The following is a 22388-nucleotide window of genomic DNA, read 5'->3' on the forward strand; positions in this document are numbered from 1 at the left end:
TTACCATCTGACCCTTTCTAGAAAATGTTTGCCAACTCCTACCCTAGATCCTTATTATGACTTATATGACTTTTACAGTTACTAAAAAATAATCGCCCATTTGCATGAACGTACACTCTCTAGCTGTTTCGATTTATCACATACATTCAGTATGGAAAGGATGAATAGAACTGAATGATAAGTAAATTAAACGACATTGAGAGAGAAGATCCTAACTGACAAAGCGGAGGAATTTGGCTACCACGGCATCTCCCCAGTCCTGCTCCCCACCGCCTGGTCTGATGTGGTGTCAGCTGCTGACTCTGACTTGCCACTTTGCTTTCTTTGGGCCCCTCTGGGGTGGGCTCCTAGGAGTCCTTGAGCAGGACCTACACATTTACCCAGTTCAGTCTGAGGTGCTTCAGGCCTCGGTGTGGTTTTAGGTTTGGGATGTGGACGACGAGTTCGTTCACGCACTTTGGGAGCTGAAGGAAGAAAATCTCAGGTTAATATGATGTTTGAGTTCCAGAAGCTGTGGACAGGATTGTATTTATTATAATTTCTTGAGTTTCAGGAAATTGAATTTAAAATATTCACTCCTATTTTGATAATGTGCCTCTTTCTATCATTTATGTTTCTCTAAAGAACAAAAATCATACAAAAACATGAATGGATATACCAAGGAGCTTCTCACAGGGTTTCTTGAATGAAAAAAGTTCCAAAAACCTTGCTGAGTTATGGTGGAAGGGGGAGATGCAGGGTGATTTCATACTCATGGTAGTGCTTATAATTTAAATTTGTCCACCTCGGCTTATTTTCTACTTCACTCCTTACTAAAACAAGACCACATCATTACCTAAGATGGCAAAACAAAAACAAAATCATGCAGAAAATGTAGAAATTTAGATCTGCAAAATAACTATGTTACACCGTAATAGCTGTGCCAATTTGCTGAGCCTACATCAGGGATAGACACCTTCATTCCCACCCCCATACTGATTATGAAACTCAGTAACAAAGAGTGTGATTAAAATGGTACATGTGAGCAAGTCATCACAAATTCAAAGGTGTTACATTGCAGATGTATAAACTGAACTAAGTTCATGCTTGACTCTCTTAAAAAACAAGAAAATGTTTTAATACTCTTCAATATATTAAGAAGTAATTGAATGACAGGATGACACAGCAGTCTTGTGAAGTGTGAGAAGCTGTGGTTATGATGGTGATGAAATGGGATGGAAATGAACAAGAAAAGCACATGCTGATGGAGGTAACGTGACATTACCTAGGGTCGTCTCTGGAGCCTCAGTTCCAAGAATTGGTTTGAGGATTGTGTCAGGAACTGATCAAAGGTAATGAAAGAAACCAAAGAGATTTTGTGAATATACAAAATGTCAGAAAATTAATCTTACCGGTAAAAATAAGGTTTCTAAGGCTGCAAAGTTAATTTTTAATGTTCTTAACTCAAGAGAAAGTAGATGTGTTTTTTTCTTTGAATATTTCTCCAAACTTTAACCAGGCACTCATTTCAGAAGTTAGTCAGTCATAGCCTTTGAACTCTACTGAACATCTCACTGAGGTCAACAGTAAGATCTCACTGTTGCTTAATTACCTGATGTGAACTAACATGAATACTTATATGCTAGAAAACCTGGTTAGTCGTTTTCTTAGAAAAATACGTGGCATTATAAAACATACCTCCTACTTCTGATATATGGGCTCATATGGCTTTGGGGAATTAGAAGGAACTAGTGCTTTTGTGGAAGTCAAAAACAAAAGAGCATCAGTTATAAGCAGTAATTGATAATGACAGATACAATAAACAGTTCATATGTTTGAGTGTAAATGCAGTGTGGCAGACCCTTTGGTGATCCCCAGGAATTTCTGTCTCCTTGTATTAATGTTTGTGTAATCCCATCCTCTTGTGTGGGCACTGGACCTCTGACTTGCTTCTAACCGACAAAATGAGCCAAAAATGATGGGATGTCACTTTGCACAGGTATACCTAATGCACACGCATGTGCATTAGGTATATCTGTGCATGTGCACATGTGTCTGCCATGATAGCACAGGGGGAGAGAGAGATAGGGAAGGAGGGAGGGAGGGTGAGAAGGAGAGGGGGAGGATGGATTATACAAAGGTGTTAACACCAGGAGAGGGGAATTGTTGGGGGTCATGCTAGAGTTTGCCCACCATGCATACTAACAGATCACCAAAAGGAAGCTGAGACTGTAGTCATTAAGAGACTAAGTCTTTCGTGAATACAACAGTACTTAATGAGATGAAGAACCACCTCTCAGTTTTTTCTATCATTAGGCCGGTTATCTTCCCTTCTAAGAACAGCAAAAGCAGGATCCCGTGCAGAAGTAGGAATCACTAAAGCCCACTGGATCAAATTTAAGCTCTTGAGGAGACATCCCAGCCCTCTTTAATTCATCCTGTGAACCCACTGAACAGGAGCGTGTCAACAAGTTACCCTGTGCCTGGGGAGCCAGCTCCAACACACCCCCTGCTTATCAGCCTTTGTTTCCTCAGCCCTCCGCGCATCCAGCTTCTACACTGATTTCTCCCTAATTATCCTGAATCTTTCATCCTCTAAATATTTACCTTGCTCCTGGCATATAGCTTGTGTACTATGCAAGAAATCATCTTATGTTTGCATAAACACGCTGTCTTATGGTACTTTCTATCTGGTTATGAGGGAACAGCTTTTGTTTACAATTATCGTGCAAATGGGTTGGGAAATACTATAAAACATACCTCCTACTTCTGATATATAGGCCCATATGGCTTTGGGGAATTGGAAGGAACTTAATAAAAGTAGTTGATTTGAACTGATTGTGCTGGCTCATTATTTTACAGCTTTAAGACACACATGGAATCAAATAACAAGAAAAGTAAGTAAAATGATCATTAATTGAGAAGATTTCCATGAAGGAAGCAGGAGGTGCTCAGCTATCTCATATTCTCCTAACAAGTAGCTTTTACTCTTAAGAGAGAGATAGGGCATGTCCCGATGTATTAGATGTGCATAGAATTTAGAGTTCCAACTGGGGGAAGACCACTCAGATTCTTTAACCCAAAAACCACATATTTACCCAGTTTGGTGTGAGGTACTTCTGGCTGGGGTGTGGTTTTAGGTTTGGGATGTGGACGACGGGTTCTTTTTGTTGTTGCTGGAGCTAAAGGAAGAAAATTTAGCATTAATATGGTGCTGATGGCTCCACAAACTGTGAATAGGATGATATAACATGGCCCTAAGTTTTTAAAAACTTGTTAGAGTTGAAGGGACTTTGTCTCTTTGGTTTGGAATTTTCTCCTTTAGTATATTTGTAGGTTTTCTCTGATAAGTGAAAGTTCTCCAGAGACCAAAATTATATCTACAATTACATTTAAGCAATGAAGATTAGGGACTATTATTTTCTTGAAAGTGTCCTGAATCTAAAACTGGTTACACATCACTGCTCAACTCTGATGGTGTGAGAGAGGTTCAAAATCCACACTACAGTATTCACTTATAATTTAACACGATTAGGCTTGGGCAAATTTTCCACTTGCTAATTTACTAAAATAAGTTAAAAAAATTCACTGAAACATCAACAAAACACAAAAAAAGGTTACATAGAACTTGAAATATATGAAGTAAGATGCTTAAAGAAATTTGAAGGTATCATTATTGATCTTGCATTGGCAGTCTAAGTAAGGGCTATAAGAGGAATCACAGTTGAATCTTGGCTCTAACAAACATTACTGTTCAGAGACTCAGGTTGACCGTGCAATTTTAGGCTGAGATACAGAGTGGATAGCTGTCTTGAATTAAGTCCATGCACATTTCTGTTAAAAAGAAAGCCTTCAATATCTTAAGATGAATACTCTGAGAGGATAACAATGGAGGAGATGAAAATCATCTATACAACACCATAGCGAAGTTTCACAATGAATAAGAAAAACACTTCATGAAGGACATCAAGAGTCATTACCTAAAGAAGTCTCAGGAGTAACAGGTCCAAAGTCTGTTGCAAAAAATGGTCAAAAACAATTAAAAAAAGAAATGTTAAACAAATGAGAAAATCCATCAAATTCTCTTAAAAATGAACCTCACCAGTGTAGCATTTGCTCCACAGCCAAAAAGCAAACATTTTAAAGTTCTCAAGTGAGGGTACACAGATATTTGTTCTAATAAAATGGATATATCCTTAGCACCTCCACATGGTTTGCACCAGTTTTTCTTTTCATATTATTTGATAATGCAGTAGAAAACCCTGCTTAGAAAAATCTTTAGGCATCTTCTAATAACATTATATTTAATAATTATGAGAAAAGAATGAAAGTATAATTGATAACACTATAGACTATAAAATAAAGCACTAAATCATAATAGATGCAGTCACTGATACATTTAAGCAGATACAATGATGAATAACCCAAATAGACAATGCTTTTCTTTGTTGAGAGTCCACTTTGGAAAAAGGCCAAGACCTTTGTCCAAAGGCGTACAAAGAGCTAGACAGAGAGGGTTATTTAGTCCATTGAATTTGTTAGTGCATTTCTCTGTTATCATGACAGAAAAGGTCTGACCCTTAGGATAGGAGAGCATACTGCAGACAGTTGGCTCCAATCCAATCATTGAAGGCAGACATTTGCGGTGCTCTTTGTGGACCCATACAAAAGTAGCATCACCATCAAGCTAAGGGAATGTTGCCTTTCTCCAAATCAGGTTGCCCTTCTAATTCCTATCCTTCTGCTGTCACCCGTAAGACACCTTCCTACCTCTGTAAGATTCCTGCCCAGCCACCAACCAATCTACAAACTCTACAAATTTCAAGGTGCATATTATACTTCTCAGCCTACAGAGTTTTTGCTTCTCTAAGAATTAACTATGTGCCCAAGTTGGTTAAACTTAATATTTGGTTTTCTCTACATTCCTTTATATCTATTTATGAACCATTTCATACAAGAGCATCTTCCTTCTTCAACTAAGTCATCTGTTATTTCTAAAATATTCCCCACAGATACAAATGTGGCATTTAATAAAATGCATGATGAGTTGAACTAAATACGATGACTAGATACCTAACTAGATAAGTTTATGCTGAGCCAGAATCAAAGGGAAAAATGTAATTGAAAGTCAGAGATGTAAATAAAATACCCAGGCACCAAAGAGATCCTCAGGCAAACAGCTCGGGGAAATCACAGGTATTGGCCAGAGCACTGTGTTGGCAGCAGCTGCTTTCCATGACTTGAATCTTTATTCTCAAGGGTCACAGGGGTTATTAGGTGGCATGTTAAACTGCCACTGCCATGTCATATCCAACAAGGTTCCACAGGGACCAAGAACCACATATTATTTACCTAGTTTGGTCTGAGGTGTCTCTGGGCGTGGCGTGGTTTTATGTTTGGGACGGGGACGACGTGTTCTTGTTCTTTGTGATGTTTTTGGAGCTAAAGAAAAGAAACTGGTTATTGTAGTCTGATGACTCCAGAAACTGAAGAAAAGATTACACATGACCTTAGGTTTTCTAAAATTTTCCTAGATTTTCTTGAGTCTTGAGAAATTTGCCTCTTTGGTTTAGAATTTTCTTCTGGTCATCTATATGCAAAAACATTTTTGTTTTGGTCTACTGACAGTTCTTCTGAAACAGAATATATATCACTTTTTTAATAATCTGAAAACTTTATTATTAGCTGCTGGTATCAGATTTTCAAAGAGAGCCTAGACCCAAGAGGAAGTATGCAGACATTACATCAGAGAGGGATCCAGGCTTACCTGCTTCTGGGAGAGTGTATTTAGAACTTAGTTGGCTTAGACACACATTCCATTAAAAATTATTAGAACAAGCACATTTCATCTCTCACAATAGTTGGTAGATAATAAAAATGCCCACATATCTTAAAACAACAGAAAGCAAGATGCCTATAGAATTGTAACTGATATCCATGGGGCAGATATTTCTAATTGTATTTGAAATTCAGCTTTAACATAGAACACTACTCGAGCAGAATCACAGGCTCTGTAAAAAATTAATAAAGCTGGATAATGGGAAAAATGGGAGATGGATGTTCTTCACTAGCTGTATATAGGCTTATAACCAAGTAACTTATTTTAAGCACTTGCAATACATTCAAAATGAAGAACATAGTTGAATGACAAGAGGATGAAAAAAATCTTATGAAAGAGAAAACCCCTTGACCGAGTTAGTGATGGAATAAACTAGATGAAGAGCAGAAAAAGCACGTACTTAAAGACATAAAATGTCATTACCTAATGTTGTCACTGGAGCCTCAGTTCTCAGAGTTATAGGTTCAATGTCTGTGGTAGGAACTAACCAAAAACAATAAATAATGGAGATTAATATAGAAAATTATCTTGAAAATGATTCTTCTTAATCCTGTAATGCCTGAAAAGCATTTCTGAACTCTGGGAAAATAGTATTTTTTCCCCAATAACTAGCCATACTCCCATATCCCTTTATCCCACAAGATAGCCATACCCTTTGCAGTGTGCCTCCCTTTGAGGGCAACAAAAAGTGTTTTTCTGTGTTTGCTTATCTAACAGTCTCAAAGACTTGGGTCCAAGAAAATGTATTAGTTGTCTGATATATGATTTTAAATTACTCTGAAAAATTTATTACAAAAGCTTCTGTTGGTATTTGAAAGGTTTTCACCACCACTATTAGTTTTGAAGGTGGTGGTTGCAAGGGGAGTTAGAAAAATGTTCTTAATCAGTCTATTTACTGGAGCTCTGGGGCAGTTATGCAAAGATAAACTTGTGCCTTTTCTTAATAACTGTGATATTGCTTCTTACTCTATTTATTCATTTATTTCAAACGGATAATTAGGAGGTAATGATTCACGTAAGGAACAAAGATGATCAGAAAAAAGTCTGAAAGATGATAATTCAACTTTTTGCCTGGAGAAATAGGATTTCTATAATATTCTGAAATGATTATGCATGGATATGAAATTAAGAATTTTAACTTTTTGCTATTAAGTTGGTCTCCATTTATTTTTAATTAAATCCAGAAGACTAAATGTAACTCTCAAACATCTCATCACCAAAATCCCTTTCAGCATTTGTACAGAGACTGACTTTCCCTGATTGCACAAGACATCATAGCACAAAGTTGGTTTAAGCCACATCTGAGAGCATCTTCTGAACCAATGGCACACAGAAGAGATAGAGGAAGCCGGGACAACAGGATAAAAACAATATTTAAAAGCAATTGCCTTCAAACAAAACAGGGAATTCCTACTTTGTTTGGAAATTAGCACTGCAAGATAAATTTGGCATTCTGGTTGCATTGGAATAGTACGGAATCAAGAAGAAAGGACTTTTGACAGAAAGAGACTATTATGTACTGTCACAAGATCCAACCAGCTTTTTCATTGTTTCCCTCTCACATCCACAAATTGTACACACACACAAGCGGAGATTTAAAAAGTTTTCTGGTTTGAAGGGTAGATGGACAGAGGCCCTGTGACTCTCGACAGAATCATGTGCTGCAAGCAATCTGAATGTCTCCAAAGGTGACTGAAGAAAGAACAACATTCAGGTGTTATGAGCTGGGCAGCAGACGTATGAACACCTAACTTGATGTTAAAAAGATCCCTGCTGACAACAGTGAACGATTTTTGGAAATGAATGAAAAAAATGTGAGTAACAGTTATGCATACAAGAGAATACAGATGATGACAAAAGAGACTAGAGGGGCAAGCTCAGAGAAACATCAGCCTAGAAGAAAGAAAACATCATTACCTATGGTGATCAAGGGAGCTTCCGTTTCAAATGGAACAGGGTCAAAGACTGCATCATAAAAAATAAACAGATATAAGTAATAAAAGTAAGAAAGTCTACACTTTTAGGTACTCACTGATGTTTAACTTAGAGGATAGAGAACCTAGTTTATTCCAAGTTTATATAAATTCCCTTTTTGATAGGCTTACACAAATCAGAATTTTATACTAATTGGAATCTTACGAGACAATTTCAATTGCAAAGAGTGAATTTTCAGAACTGTTATACAAGTATCTTCTTATATACTTATAAGTTGTGCCTATAAAGAAAGAATAGCATCAGCCTACCGTGTGAACTATCTACTAGTGGTTACTAAAATCACTTTCAAAAATGTTCCAGATACAGAGAAATCAGACTTCTATTTATTGTAAGTTGAGAAAATAAGGTTTAAAAATGCTTTAAGAAAATGGAATCTGTCAATCAGGTATAAAATGTACTAATTTCCCACACATTGATTTCTTTATTTAGCACATGAAACATCAGTGTGGCTACTTTGAGAAGATAATGAACAAAATCATGGTATTTGGATTTCTATGCTTTATATGATATGACAGATTGGAAACATTTTCAGCAATGTTTCCAAAGAAAATCCTGTTAAGCTAAAACATTGAAAATTATGTTTACCGGATTTAGTTGGTGGCATGTCTGGTTTTGCTGTGGTTTTGGGTTTAGGAAGTAATTGCTTTGGCGGTTTTGAATCTTAAGAAAAGAGAGTACCAAAATTAGTGTCATAGCTGAGCTGCGAATGTGAAGATTACTGTTACTTACATACTGTTTTCCTATTTATAGATCAAGGCATTGAAAGTAGTGTTTACCAGGCTGGATTTGAGGTACATCTGGTCTGTGCGTAGTTTTAGGTCTCTTGGATGGTTTTGGTACTAAAGAAAAAGGTATTAAAATTAGCATAATGTGCATGGCTATGATTTTCAAAATTAAGGACATATATGCCAAGCAAAGACACTATATAAATTCAACAAATATTAAAAATTATTTCATATGGTGTGGAAAGGATTAAAAAATGTCCATTTTAACTATACCCTTGCATCATTAGTTTTTCCTGAAAGGAAGAATCTTTAGGAAATGTTCAAAATGTGTCTTTGAGCAAAAGTAATGAGAACTGTCATAGGACTTTTTTTCCTATATAAGTTCAAAAAGTACAAAGTATATTAGTTCTATTTCTTTGATAGGTTTTTTCCTGTATAAAAACAGTAAGGTAGAAATTTGAGACTTGTTTAGGAGGAAAACTGTAATATAATCCATAAACACTTGAAATCACGCATGAAAAATTGTTACATGGCTACTGATTTCTGGAATGTTCCAAAGACAGATTGATGATGAATGCTGAGAAATTATAGTGAAATTATTATAATCAAACAGTATTTGTACTAAAAACAATAAAACCAGCTTGGGATTTTTAATGTTCTCAAGTTACAAAGACCATAACTAGTTTTGTATTGGACCCCAGACGAAGAACAGTCTTTGCACTTCTAGTTATCCAAACATATTCAAAAATATTTTTCAAAGAAACAAAACAACTGAAGAAGCCATTATGTTATGCAGGTTTTTAAAAGGAGAAAGTCTGACAAGTTGAATGAGTGAAGCAATGAAATGTTAACCAAGGTACTGGAATAAAACTTTGCCATTTGTTCATTCCAGGATGAGTGCAGACGTCCCTGTCTGAGGAAGAGTCCGTGGCTTTCTCAACATGCAACAGGACACATGTGATAGACAGACAGAAGGTCAACAGAGAACCAGGAAGTTCTGTCCAAGACCACAGACCTTCCCTGAAGGAGCATACTGGATTCTTCTAGAAGCATTTTCCTATCTTTAGGATCTTCAGACCCAGATAGGAAATGTGAGGGGAAGCGTGGGATGAAATTGTGAAGGGTGGCAGAACCACAGTACGCCTGGGGTGGAGAGTAGGAAAAGCAAGCGTGACAATCTGTGAAAACAACTGAAGGGGGTAGAGTTACCGATCGTGGGCACCAAGAGCTCCGGTTGTACTGTGGCAGGTTCCGAAACTATAGAAGCAAAAAACCAAAAGCACTAATTATATCAAGAAGTGGCACCTTGTGGAAGGAAACATTATGCCTCATGCTAGGATGTTCTACCTAAACTACGTACTTTTTCTCAATGTGATTTTCCCTTTCATTTTTCCCATTTACCCCCTTTTCTCCTTATTGCTTTCCCATACTCATCTGCCTTGAATATGTATCACATGTAAGATTTTAAGGTGCCTTCCTTTAATAATCCACTTAACAGGTCAGCTTTCTGCTGTGTGTACCTAGTAACTACAACTAGAAATATGAATTTATTATAAAATATTTGTATAATATGAATATAGAAAATGAGTACAGATTCTCCAATATAAAAATCGACTCCACTGGTTCCTAAGCCCAACTACTTAAGTAGCTGATGACTATTAAATCAGAAGCTGCCATATTCTACTTTCGGTGTTAAGTGGCACCCTGAACATCACATTTACCAGGTTTGAGCTTGGGCACTTCTGGACTAGGTGTGGTTTTAGGGCGAGGGCGACGACCTGGTCGTTTGGTCTTTGGTGGAGCTGAAGAAAGAAAATTATCGAGTTAATACAGGAAGGGTGGCTCTACAAATGGATAATGAATATCTATCTTAGAAGCACATTTAAGCCCTTTGATTTATTGTGGACACATATCCATCTGCTTTGTAAATTTCTATCACTGTTTACCTAGTTAAATGTGGTCTTAAATAATTTTTGTTAAAGATTAATAAACTATTCAAGAGATTTCCTTATTTTTCCATTTTGAGATGCAAATTCTCAAAACTTTATACAAGTTAGACAGTCATATAAAAATATTAAAGGTATATGTACAAGAGAAACACAAGAAAGGTTGCTTTTAAGAAGTCATTTGGGATAAAAATTAAAATTTGATCTAAGATTCAAAAAGAAGTTTTTCAGTTAGCATAAAAAAAATCTACAGATTAACAATACATGCAAAAAGGCTTTGAATTCAGAAATTCCCGAGCACCCAACTTTTAAAAAATGAGATATATTTGTTTATAAACTATATCTAAAGTCTTTAAATTCTTTTTGGGAAGAATACACACACAAATGGAAGGTAATATAGTAATTCATTAATGTTAATGAATAATCTCTGCTAACAGAGATATCAGCAGTTAGGAAAAGAAGAAACGAAATCACTCACTCAATAACTTTATTACCTAATGTTCTTGTTGAAGGTTTGGGTCTCTTTGTTCCAGGTCCTAAGACTGAAAAATCATCAAGAAAGAATCAGGATAAAAGGAAAAATGATGAATTCTATTTAAATATGGAATATGCTTAATTTTTAATTACTAGGTTGAGCAAATATAAATGGTGAAACTTTTATTCACATAAGAAGTTCTTTCTCTATTTCAATAGATTCCTGTGTTTTTAGACAAAGTGAACAAAAATGTGGCCAGTTAAGTTTGGAAAGAGAAACGGAAAAAAACAAAAAAAAGGCACAATCCTCATTTGGAATATGTGACTTTAATGAAGTAACCAGCAGCACATGCTATGAAGGAAAATATGGGTAATTGGCTAAGATGGCACCAGAACATACTTTTTTCTCTTTTGAAGAAAAAGAAGCTATAAAGGTTGGGGTTGGTTTTTCTATTTTTCCCTTGGATTTCCTAGTGACATATCAGTATATTTAGATCTGGAAAGACCATAGTGCTTTTCAAGAAAATCTGCAAATGTTAGAGTTTTGAAAGTAAGAAAAACACCTCTGAAAGTGAAAGCACAAACATGTCCTAGTCCTAGGGAAGCCAAGGTCCTCTACTGGCAAAAACCAGGTTAGACAGAACAAGCTCAGGGCATGTTCCTCAAATATAAGAGAATGCATCAAATCAAAATCATTACAGCTGTCTCAGAGCCTCTGCTTAGTCAAGCACAGGCAGAGAGTATATCTTCTGGGAAAAATGGCTAGAAAAATATCTGAAGGACAACTAATATTTAAAAAAATATATAACCCAAAGCTAAGGACAAAGTTGAACATGAAGTGTGTTAAAGACATGTATTTTTCTCACTCATTAAAGAAAGCTTCATTACCTATTGTTGACTGTGATGGTGGTAGAGTCTGAGGTTCTGGGGCTGCAATAAAAGCAAGTAATATTCAAAAGCAATGCTGAGGAGCACCATTTAAGAGAGAAATTACATGTTTTTTGTTTGTTTGTTTACCATAAACAGTGTTCCCTCCTTAGTGAATGAATAGGTTCTCCTAGCTTATGACAGTGAAGTTCATCACCCCATATTTTCTGCACAAACCACAATAAAAGAATTGAGGATTCTCATTTTTGTTGTTGATCTTGAGCTATTGCCGTCTCTGCCCAATATTCTGAAGACTGCCCCTGGTGGCTGAGGAAATACTAACTGAAAGGGAGTTCTAGGTGGCCTGAGGTTGCTATGAGTGTCTTGTCAAATGCCATTTTGTTCCTTATAGGACAGCCAGGTTCACCCAAAGGAGCTGGAAAAGGCAAGAGACCCACCAGACCTGTTACCATGTCTGTGGCTCTGTTAGTTTAAAATGATCTCCAGCTTGGCTGGACCCAACTTTCCTCCACAAAAGATAGGAATTAAACTTATGGTTTAGAAGGGACCACAAGTATTCATTTGGTGCTCCTGTATTTACCAGCATCTATTGTCTGAAAGCAGTCTCAGATTTCATGAAAGGCTGAACTGAACATTATGTAAATGTTCTGATAGACAACAAACCGTCTGATGTCCATTCAAACTGGCAGTAAGCAAATTATACTTCATGGTGAATGTAGCTTGGTTATAATATTTATATGAGTTTTTAAAAAGATCATCCAATAGGTTTTGTTATTCTATGAACAAAAATAATTATTTTTTAAGAAGAAAATAAAAAAGTAATTCACTTATTTTTGAAATAGAAGATAAAGTGAAGATTCTTTGACTTTTTTTCTTATAGAAATTAATTAATAGGGCATTCACTGACCATCTTAACAGAACTTAAAGATTCTTCACTTATACATTTCTAATATTACATTTATCGGGAATTATCTCCGATTTTACTGGATAAAGCGAATATGGCAGGTTTGGGGGATGCAAGCAGTGATTGAAAAAGAAACTATAACAATAATAGTTTCTACATAGCAATTAACCACAATAGTTTCTATATAGCAACTACAAAAAATATAACAAATAATGTAGGTAGAGAATTTTCATGTATTCTGAAAGCAATGAATAATACCAGAAAGACATCATCATTCATTAGCATGTCTGTGGCCAAAAAAATCTTTATGTGAGACTATAGAATAGTACAAATTAGGCCTGAAAAAATAAAGTTAAAAGACAGTTATTTAAAAAAAAAAAAAACCCAATTCTGATTTCTCAAGAATCTGTCCAGAAACAGATTATACAGAAGAATAGCAAACAATGGTGATGTATCACAGTGAAGTCCACGTAACAAAGTAAAAATTCCGTGTGTGTGAGTGAGAGAGAGAAAACGTCTGGGTGTCTCAGATTCTACAGGAAAAGAAGAAGATAAGCATCAATATGTAAAATATAATAAACATTGAGAAAGCATCCACACCTGAAAATAACAAACAAAAAATTATTTTGAAACTTTGAGGTTGTAATTCATCTTTTCTGCAAAATTGCCTTCTAAAAGTGTGAAAAAGTCAATCAGATTTGCTACTCATAACATCTTTCAGCCTTCACAAATACTTAAAAATGCTATTTTTTTAAATTTTGTAAACAAAAATCTGCATTTTTGAATTCCTGACAAGACTGATACAAAATAGGGATGGAACCCCATCAATTAAGCTTCAAAATTGACTGCATAATAAAAATAGTAAAGTTGGTGTTTAGTAAAAACAAATACATCTTCTGACAAGACTTCCTATGTCTGACAATCTTAAGGTGTTAGGGATAAAGGTATAAAATATTCTGTCACAAAGCTGAGTGGCCTGGAAATGATTAAGCCACTCACTTCAGCACAAAACAAAGCTCATAGATGTGTGGCTAATAATGAGAACAATTTGCAATTCTATTCACCATGGCACAGAGCTGTGCAAAGCAAACACCTGTAACTGGGGGCTCTCCCTTTTTCCCAGTCTGTTAGAAGCTTAAAGAGCTGAATGCCATTACCACCTCAAAGATTAAACCTGGAAGGGAAAGATTCTCATTGGATGAGGTAGACAAGCTGGGACTTGGTAGGTGGCTGTGGTGTGTGAGAAATGCGCTGAATTGTATATAAACAAAGCTCAAACCAAGGTAGATTTCAATTCATTAACGTAACCACCCAGGAAAGCCGCAGGAAAAGCAGCCTGTGTGGAAAGTGAAATGGAAAAACAGGAGAGTGTGAGCAGAAGGCTGGGACAGGCAGTGAATTACTCAAATCAAAAAGCTTTTGGTGGTTTATTTGCTCTTTTGAACAGAAATCTTTACTGGAGCTAGAAAGATTGTCTGCCCTAAATAAAAATAAAGCAATGAAATTTAAGAAGCTAAAACCAAAGCAATGGTATGCAGAGATGCAGTCATTACTCTGTGTTGCCTGGGACCACCTAAGGCCAACCTGAGTTGGCATGAGATCAGGCTTGGGTTCTGAAGCGGTTATACTTGCTGCTGAGCCAAAAGGGTGAATTCTCTTAGGTGATTAGAAGGTTTAGAAATCAAAGGAGTATAAACACATTAGCTTCCAAGTAGTTTTTCCCACTTGAAAAGGAAATGTCAAATTGAGAAATCTCTTTCTCAAACACCTTAGAATGATAAGAACACGTCCTCCCCACCCTTATCTATATTAATGAATAAATTTCCTCTGGGAAATCTTTTCTTAGAAACCAGTGAAATTAATAATGTTACTTATATATAAACTATAACCAACATTTGGGGATTTTTTTGATACTTTCAAATTTTATCTTATAATAACAGGCATAATTACATTAAAGAAACATTTATTAAAATTTCGTGACCCAAACACACAGTACTATTTCTTGATCTGCTTGGTAGTAACCCTCTATTCAAAAATACAGCATAAATAGTTGCTATGCCTTATTCCAAAGCCCTCTAAACGTGATTTTTTAAATAAATGTACATTTAACCCTTCTCTTATACAGCTAATTGTCAGAGTTCTTTGATTTAAACTGTTAGGACTTTTGAGTTTTATTAGCTATGCTTCTTTCTCAAAAAGCCCTCTCTGATTGGGAGCTTTTCATTCCATTTCTCTGACTTGGAGGCCCCACCCATGGTCACAGCATCTATACTCTCTTTGCCTAATCCCTAATTTCCTTCAGTCCTCAATTACACCTGGAAATCTCACTGCTTCTTTAAAGGAAGGTATGAGAATTCCTTTTTTGAGAAATTACATTTTTCTTCCTTACCCATTTCATTGCAAATATAAATCATGCCCACTTTAGCAGAACATCTCTTGCTTTAATAATCCTACTTTGTAAATATGCCATTAATGGAAATACAAGCTCAAAATCCATTAACCATAGTGAGAAATACATTCTTTCCAGAGCTAAGGGTTTAAAATTTATATAACAATGACAATGAATAGCAACAAAGTTCCCCATAACCAATCTTATCAATCAACATTTAAGACGGTTGTGTAGATTCTCGATAGAAAATGCGAAGATTTGGTCATTCAGTACGTTTCACAATCCTTATGCAGGGAATTGTGCTTTTAATTACATATATAGAACAATCCTTTACTGAAAAAGACTTTTTTTTTTTTTCTTTGCAAAACGCCGTTAAAGTCCACTGAGGGGTAAACAGAAGTCAGTGTTCAGAAATCAGTCCCAACTTAGAAGTCTTAGAGCATTAGGAAAATACAGGCCTTTCTGGCTTTGCAGCCTGAGAACTGAGAGGCCCCAAACTAAGACAGAGTTCTTAGAGGATGGAAACACTTCTCCCCTTTCCAGCTAAAAGGCTATCGTTCAGTGTGATTAGAATTCCAGTCAACTTTGGTATTGGAAACTATTTTGCAGTCCTAGACAAGGGAGTCCTCAATCATTTACATCGTTACATTTCTGTGTTTTTTCTGCCATGGTCCTGAACATAATGATCCACCACACAGCTCACAGCAAGGCTGTGATATCACAGTAGCTGTTTATGATGAGATCATGTCATTGCACATTTGCATTTTCCATGGAAAAATGTAACAAATATCAAAATACACATCAGAAATTCTTGCTCCAAAGAGTTGCATGAAACAATTTTTCAACCCTTCTTTAGGAATATTAAAAAAAGTTTAGGGTAATTACCAGGTTTGGTGTGTATCACTTCTGGGCTGAGAGGGATTTTAGGTTTCAAAGAAATAAATTGTGTTTTACTGGGAGCTGGAAAAATAAAGACACAAAATAATCAACAGATCAATATTTAGGCATTTCAGTGTCTAAAACCACAGAAGAAAAACCTAAAAATAAACCATACATTAAGTGGAATGAACTTATCGTGGAAGATTTTGGAAATATTCCATGGTACATTCATAGAGAAGTATTTAATGGAAATACACGAAATTTTTATCTGGTTTGGAAAACATTCAAGATTATATTTAACCTAACAGATATAGCATTGCTACTAGATAATCACAATAACTCCTTAAAGACAGTGATATTAATCCATGATTTTAAAAAAAATCAGTCAAATCATTTTGTACTCTTCCTATTTCTCAGCTGCATCTGAGTCTTTAAGTACAAGGGAAAAACCCATCATGTTTTACAATTAGTATTCACTGATAGGTATAATGCTATGATCTGAAGCATAAAGAAATTCTACTAACACCAATATTAAAAGTTGTTTTTCCAAATGAAGTCTGAAGTTGAACTTGAGGGCCTTACTCAAAAAAAAAAAAAAAAAAAAAGGGAAACTATAAATAAGATTCAACTTCAAATGCAATAATTGGATAGAAGATAAGGAAGCAGCTGGCACAGATGTTATCTGAAGGCTGAGTTCAGATCTACTAATTGTAGGCCAGCTACCCACAACCACAACAGCCATGGAGTTGGTGTACTCTATCAGATTTTCCCTATCATTCAAATAAGTCATTTTAAATAGCTATCGAGACATTACATAAATCTAGGGTAGAGGATTTCCCATGGTAGAATGAAGTAACACATCTACTAAGAATATATTATTACCCAGTGTTGTCCATGTAAGTTCAGGGCTTTTAGAAATTTTAGATGTAATTGTTCCAGCACTTGTGGTTCTTTCTGGTGATGGAAAGGAAAAAAGAAATATTGAGATATCCTAGAGATGATCAAAAGATACCCTCCAAAGAGGAACTGAAGGACCTGTTTAAAATCCTGCCATATTTAGTACTCAGAGTTAACAAAGTATACAATGAGTAAAAGTTTGGGGAAAGAATTTTTAAACTGTCATAACAGTATGGGTCATACAAAATTGTATTTATATTACAAGGGAATAAGCAAAACCTAGTGTGTGGAGCATGATTCTGAGTATAGTATTCGATGATGAAGAATATCACGTTTAGGTTGATATTATATCTTTCCCACCCCAACTCTGCGCTGTAATATATGTTGTTCCCTCTCCTTTTTCTCTGTCCCAAGCCCACATATATTTTGATGTCTGCATCTTCAACTCTTTCTTTTACACAAATATTGAAGTCTCGGAAATAGGTTACATAATCTCATGCTCTCATGGTTTTGTCTTATCTTCTCAAGATTATAAGCTATTTGAAAGCCAGAGTCATGTCTTCTCCATCTTAGCCATTGCCCTGGTGCAAAACTGAAAACATAGTAGGCACCAAATATTAACATAAGGACCAACAACCCCCAAAACACTTAAATATAGATGCATATAAAAATGAGTTACACTATATATGTTACTCTATAATGCCGTGACAGTAGGACTTGTTTCTAGATTTATAACAGTTCTCAAGTAAAAAAAAAAAAAATCACATAATTTTCAGTAAGCTCCTATTGGAGACATTTGATTTTTGTCATTTTGTATTATTAATAATTCAATTTTAGTGAATTTCAAATTTCATAAAAAAAATTAACCTATAGAATCACCTCTCTTCTTTTTATGATAAGGAGATGACATTACCAGTTTGGGATTAAATATCCTGAAAGGTTAAAGAGACATTTATTTACCAGGTTTGGGTTTGGGTCTTGGCTTTTTGGGCCTCTGGCGTCGTTTAGTTGTAGAAGGGATAGATGTAGTTTGCAGGGGAGCTGAAAGAAGAAGATTTAACAGAGCTTTGATAAATGATATTTCTCAGGGGCCAATCACGTGGTCCCTGTAAACTTGTGAACTTCTGGGTGCAAGAACTGCTTTACATTTCTTTGTATCTCTAGAATGCTCAGCACCCTGCTTTATAAAATACATGGTAGGCACTCATTGAATAAATAAGGGTTGACTGGGCCAAAGATATTACATTTCTACATGAGAATTGAAGATACACTGTTCGATTAAATGTACCAGAAAATGAGCACCCTGGAGGCATTTCAGAACACAAGTTACAGTTAAGAACCCAAAAGGATGACATTGAATAGCAGAAGAGAAGCAAAAATAAAATATTTAGGACTTAGAGAATGGATAGTTCAGAACATTTTTGATTCTGTAGCTCATTACTACCCTCACCAAAAGTTAATGAACTTTGCTATTCCAATAATTTTCTATTATAAAATGAAGGTCGTGTTACCTCCCTTTTCCCATCTGCAGTCCAAGACTACAGAGCCTACTTGGTGCTCCTTATATTTAGACTACACTGCAGGTGAAATACTATGATCAAATGGTATCTGAATGTGCTAAATAAAAGGCAACATATTTTAAAGTAATTATCAGCTATAATTCTCCTGCTATTTTCTGGCAGGCAACATTGAAAGAAGTATTGGAAGGAAACCATTCTTCAAAATATATAGACATCAAGATTATGGAAATTCTTTGAGGATCATCATAAAGTTAGTTATGATAGGTAACTCAGTTCTTTGAAAAATTTCATGGTAGAGAATAACGAGAAATGTTTAGTACTAAAAATATTCTGAAAAAGCCAACACGACTCTTTTGTCATATTACCTGTTTCTTCAAACTACACAACTATACAAATGTCATTAGTTACCAGGCGTTGTGGGTTGCATTTCAGGACTGGTAAAGATTTCCAGTTTTTGAGGAACAAGTGGTGTTATATCACTTGGAGCTGAAAGCACAAAACACCCCATCCCACCAAATAATCCCCATTAAAATGAAATATTTTAAAAATTTTAACATGCTTTTAGATGGTATAAAGCACATGCTAGAAGTACATGATGAAGGATGAAAAACGCAAGTAGTCTTGAAAGCTGGTGAATGAAATGATGATTTAAAATGGCGAAAAGGCTAGAATGACAATCATTCAGTAGCTGACTCCAGGCAGATTCAATGCATGGAAGTGAGGTGATACAGGGGCCACGAACACACGGCATGAGATGGTGCAGATGATGTCCATGCAGTTTTCAAAGCTTTTCACAGCTTTAAGAATGGGGAAAATATCATTACAGTTCCAAAAAAAAAAAAAAAGAGCGAGCCCCAAATGGAATAGAAAAGATGCCTGCATTTAAAATATTTATACATGTATATTAAGAAAAAGGAAAGAAATGATTAGATGTGATGGAATGAAATGGTCATTTGGAAGAAAGGCATTCACATGGATTTTTTTTTTTTGATGGAAAATAAAGTGTGATTTTTCTGTTAAAAACATTACCCAGTGTTGCCCTTGGCTGTTCAAGAGTTCTAGAAGTTTTAGGTGGGACAGAATCCAGAATAGAATCACTTGTTGCTGTTGGAATAAATGTCAACATTTATAAAAGTAGTAGAAGGCCCCAGGAATAAAATACAAATTCATGAGTAATAAATTATATCTCATATGGGGAAAAATATCAAGGACATTTGAGGAATTGCTAACCAACATTTTAAAATGATTTATTAGGAGTTGAAGATGAGCTCAGTTTAAAAAAATATCCATACTTTAAATACTAGAAACCATGATAAAACAGTGTTTCATACCTTCAACTTAGTTTCAACTGGTTTTTCTGATTTCTTCCCTTCTGTTGCATAATTGTTAACTGAACCCACTATTGGCATTCCTTTGTCTTGTTTTCTGCTGCTGTTTAAAATTATTCACCTTTATTTATCATGACACAAATGATACTGAGATAAAGCTACATGTCTAAAAAATATCAGACATATATCTATGCCTGGCAGGGACCAGTCTTACTCTCTTTGACTCTCCCACAGTACCTAGGTTCATAGGTACTTAAGAAACACTTGCTCAAAGGACCTGTCAGACTCAGGTAACTCGCTATAGATGGGTCGGCAAATGAATGACAAAGACTAGACCCAATTGAACTCCATAGAGGATGATGTGATTGTTCCAGAACAGAATTTCTTACCTCAGCACTGTTTACATCTAGGGTTGGATAGTTCTGTTATGGAAGGCCACTCTGTGCATCACAGGGGTTTTAGCATCTTCCTTGATGTCTATCCACTAGACGCTAGTAGCTCCTCCCCCAGTTGTGAAAGCCAAAAATGCCTCTAGACACTACCAAATGTCCTTGGGTGGGAGGAAGGCAAAATTATCCCAATTTGAGAACTATTAACATTACTCTAGAGAAAATCCTCTAAGACTCTTAAGACCTTTTTACAGTGATTCTGAAAACAGAATGATAGGCCATTACATTGCTTGTCCTCCGTGGCAACCGAGTCTATCTGCATCTCTCTCATGTAACAGCTTATTTACTAATGGATATAAAGATCTAATCACTGCATGGGAGGAGTGAGTAGAACTCATCTCCCTGACACAGATGGCTATTTCTCCCCTGCGGATCTCTAGAGAGCACACTTTTTTCCACTCTGAAAATACTAAAGGAGAACCACCAAATGTTGTCAGAACACCTGGGATCCAATGACAGAATTGAGAGGCCGGGTATACCTGTGTGGGACTCTGATATTTCAGGTTCATCTGATGCTGTAGGGCTTGAGAAAACGTCATAAGTTGCTTTAAAATAAAAAGATAAAACAAAAGAGATGTTAGATTTTGATTAATTTTGAAAGATTTCATGACATGTTCTAATGCTGGCTGAAGGACAGTTTTATGTAGGTGCTAGTGGATTTTGGCCCTGTGCTACTGGCTTTGTCACTAACATGTAAGCAATCACCAAGACTTGCCTTTGGTCCTTCTTGCTCTAAACTGCAGGATTACTATATAGCAAGCCCTGAGACTGGCCTTTGGGATGATGTGAACATAGTGCTATATATTTACAGTGAAGTCATGCCAGCTCCAAATCAAAGAGCTTCAAGAGTACAAACATAAATAAAGTCAGATGGCAGTCTGGGGAGAGATTTCTAAAGAAGGAAACAGCAGTCACACTGAGGCTCTTTGCCCAAAGTCTACTGCTTAGTCTTTCAGCTTAGTAAAATTTACGTCATGGTATCTTATGTTTAAACAGCACTGTACAGTTTGCACAGCACTTCCTCGTACATTAGCCTATTTAACCCTCTCAACATCCCCGAGAAATAGGTGAGGTAGGCATTTCTCCCATTTTATAGATAATGGGATGTTGTCCCCACTTTCTAGATAAAGTTGAGATTTACAGCAGTGAAGACATTTGCCAGCAGTCACTCGCTGAAATTGTCAAGCTCGGTGAGTTTGCCACTGTATCAGCAGGACCAAGGACAACAGGGCTGAGACCAGGACTCTTGGCACCATCCTTCCTGACATGTACCTAGAGGCAGCTGTCTGTGTTCCTTCATGGAGCCACGAGCCCTTCTATAATCTAGGTGGATTTCAAGATAAATTTTCTATTCTACATGAAATGAAGAAAGTAGGATGAGGGTAAAGAAGGATTTAATGATTTTAACGCAGGGATAATTTTCATGTTCACATACAAGTTGAACCCGTAAGCAAAAATGGCATCAAAAAGAGCTGTCACTATGGCCTGAGAGGTAGACAGAAAGCATGAACTGTTACGAGGTAGAGTTTACTTTCCTTGCCCATTCAAAATAGCTATATAGAAATCAAACAGGAGGGAGCTCACAGGAATATTTACTCATTGGAGTTACTTGTAATTTAGTGACAACTGAATGATTTTGAACCATTGCTGGTTGAAACTGTAAGAAAGATAATATCAGACCCTGTGACATACTCTGAAAATAGAGAGCATTTTATATTGTACCACATGCCAAAGAGGCAGTAAATATATTGCAGTTTGTGAAGGCGAATCTCCTGCTTTACAAAATCTTCAAAAACAGAAAGAATATTGTGAGTTAAAATATGCATACTTTCTGAGAATACATCTATTACATTGTAAAGTCTTCTTTAACCTTGCTGCAATTTTAATAGTCAGATAAGAATGACTGATCTCTTAAAGGACAAAAAAATGCTGGCAGTTTCTGATCTTAGGTTGCATTATGCCAATTTCAAGTCATGGATCCAGCAAAATCAGCATTATCTACTACTAAATATGTCTTTGTGTTATCCTAACTCCCAAATCTGTGATATTGGACCAATTATCCTATAGCCTGTATTTTTGTTCCAAGAGATGATATTTATTCCCCTTTTTACTTATTTTTCATATTTACAATTCCTTTTCATTCTGGAGGTTCCAAGCCAGCCTGCTGTCTTCCCTC

General features: G+C 36.0%; 1 protein-coding gene across 1 annotated transcript in view; it reads right to left on the minus strand.

Annotated features, from left to right (window-relative positions):
* Nucleotides 1-22388, minus strand: part of ABI3BP (ABI family member 3 binding protein) — a 219026-nt gene that overhangs the window by 79335 nt on the left and 117303 nt on the right. The window contains exons 15-33 of the mRNA XM_069472549.1: nt 20692-20757; nt 19465-19539; nt 18844-18921; nt 17876-17956; nt 16901-16972; nt 16025-16099; nt 11847-11888; nt 10979-11020; nt 10260-10340; nt 9748-9795; nt 8590-8652; nt 8399-8473; nt 7736-7783; nt 6242-6301; nt 5332-5421; nt 3960-3992; nt 3078-3161; nt 1265-1321; nt 381-464 (exon numbers count right to left, since the gene is read on the minus strand). Of these exons, the coding sequence (XP_069328650.1) occupies nt 381-464; nt 1265-1321; nt 3078-3161; nt 3960-3992; nt 5332-5421; nt 6242-6301; nt 7736-7783; nt 8399-8473; nt 8590-8652; nt 9748-9795; nt 10260-10340; nt 10979-11020; nt 11847-11888; nt 16025-16099; nt 16901-16972; nt 17876-17956; nt 18844-18921; nt 19465-19539; nt 20692-20757 (1254 nt within the window). The remainder of the gene's footprint in view (nt 1-380; nt 465-1264; nt 1322-3077; nt 3162-3959; nt 3993-5331; nt 5422-6241; nt 6302-7735; nt 7784-8398; nt 8474-8589; nt 8653-9747; nt 9796-10259; nt 10341-10978; nt 11021-11846; nt 11889-16024; nt 16100-16900; nt 16973-17875; nt 17957-18843; nt 18922-19464; nt 19540-20691; nt 20758-22388) is intronic.

This window comes from Eulemur rufifrons, chromosome 7 (assembly GCF_041146395.1).
Source record: "Eulemur rufifrons isolate Redbay chromosome 7, OSU_ERuf_1, whole genome shotgun sequence".
In the NCBI taxonomy this organism is placed as follows: domain Eukaryota; kingdom Metazoa; phylum Chordata; class Mammalia; order Primates; family Lemuridae; genus Eulemur; species Eulemur rufifrons.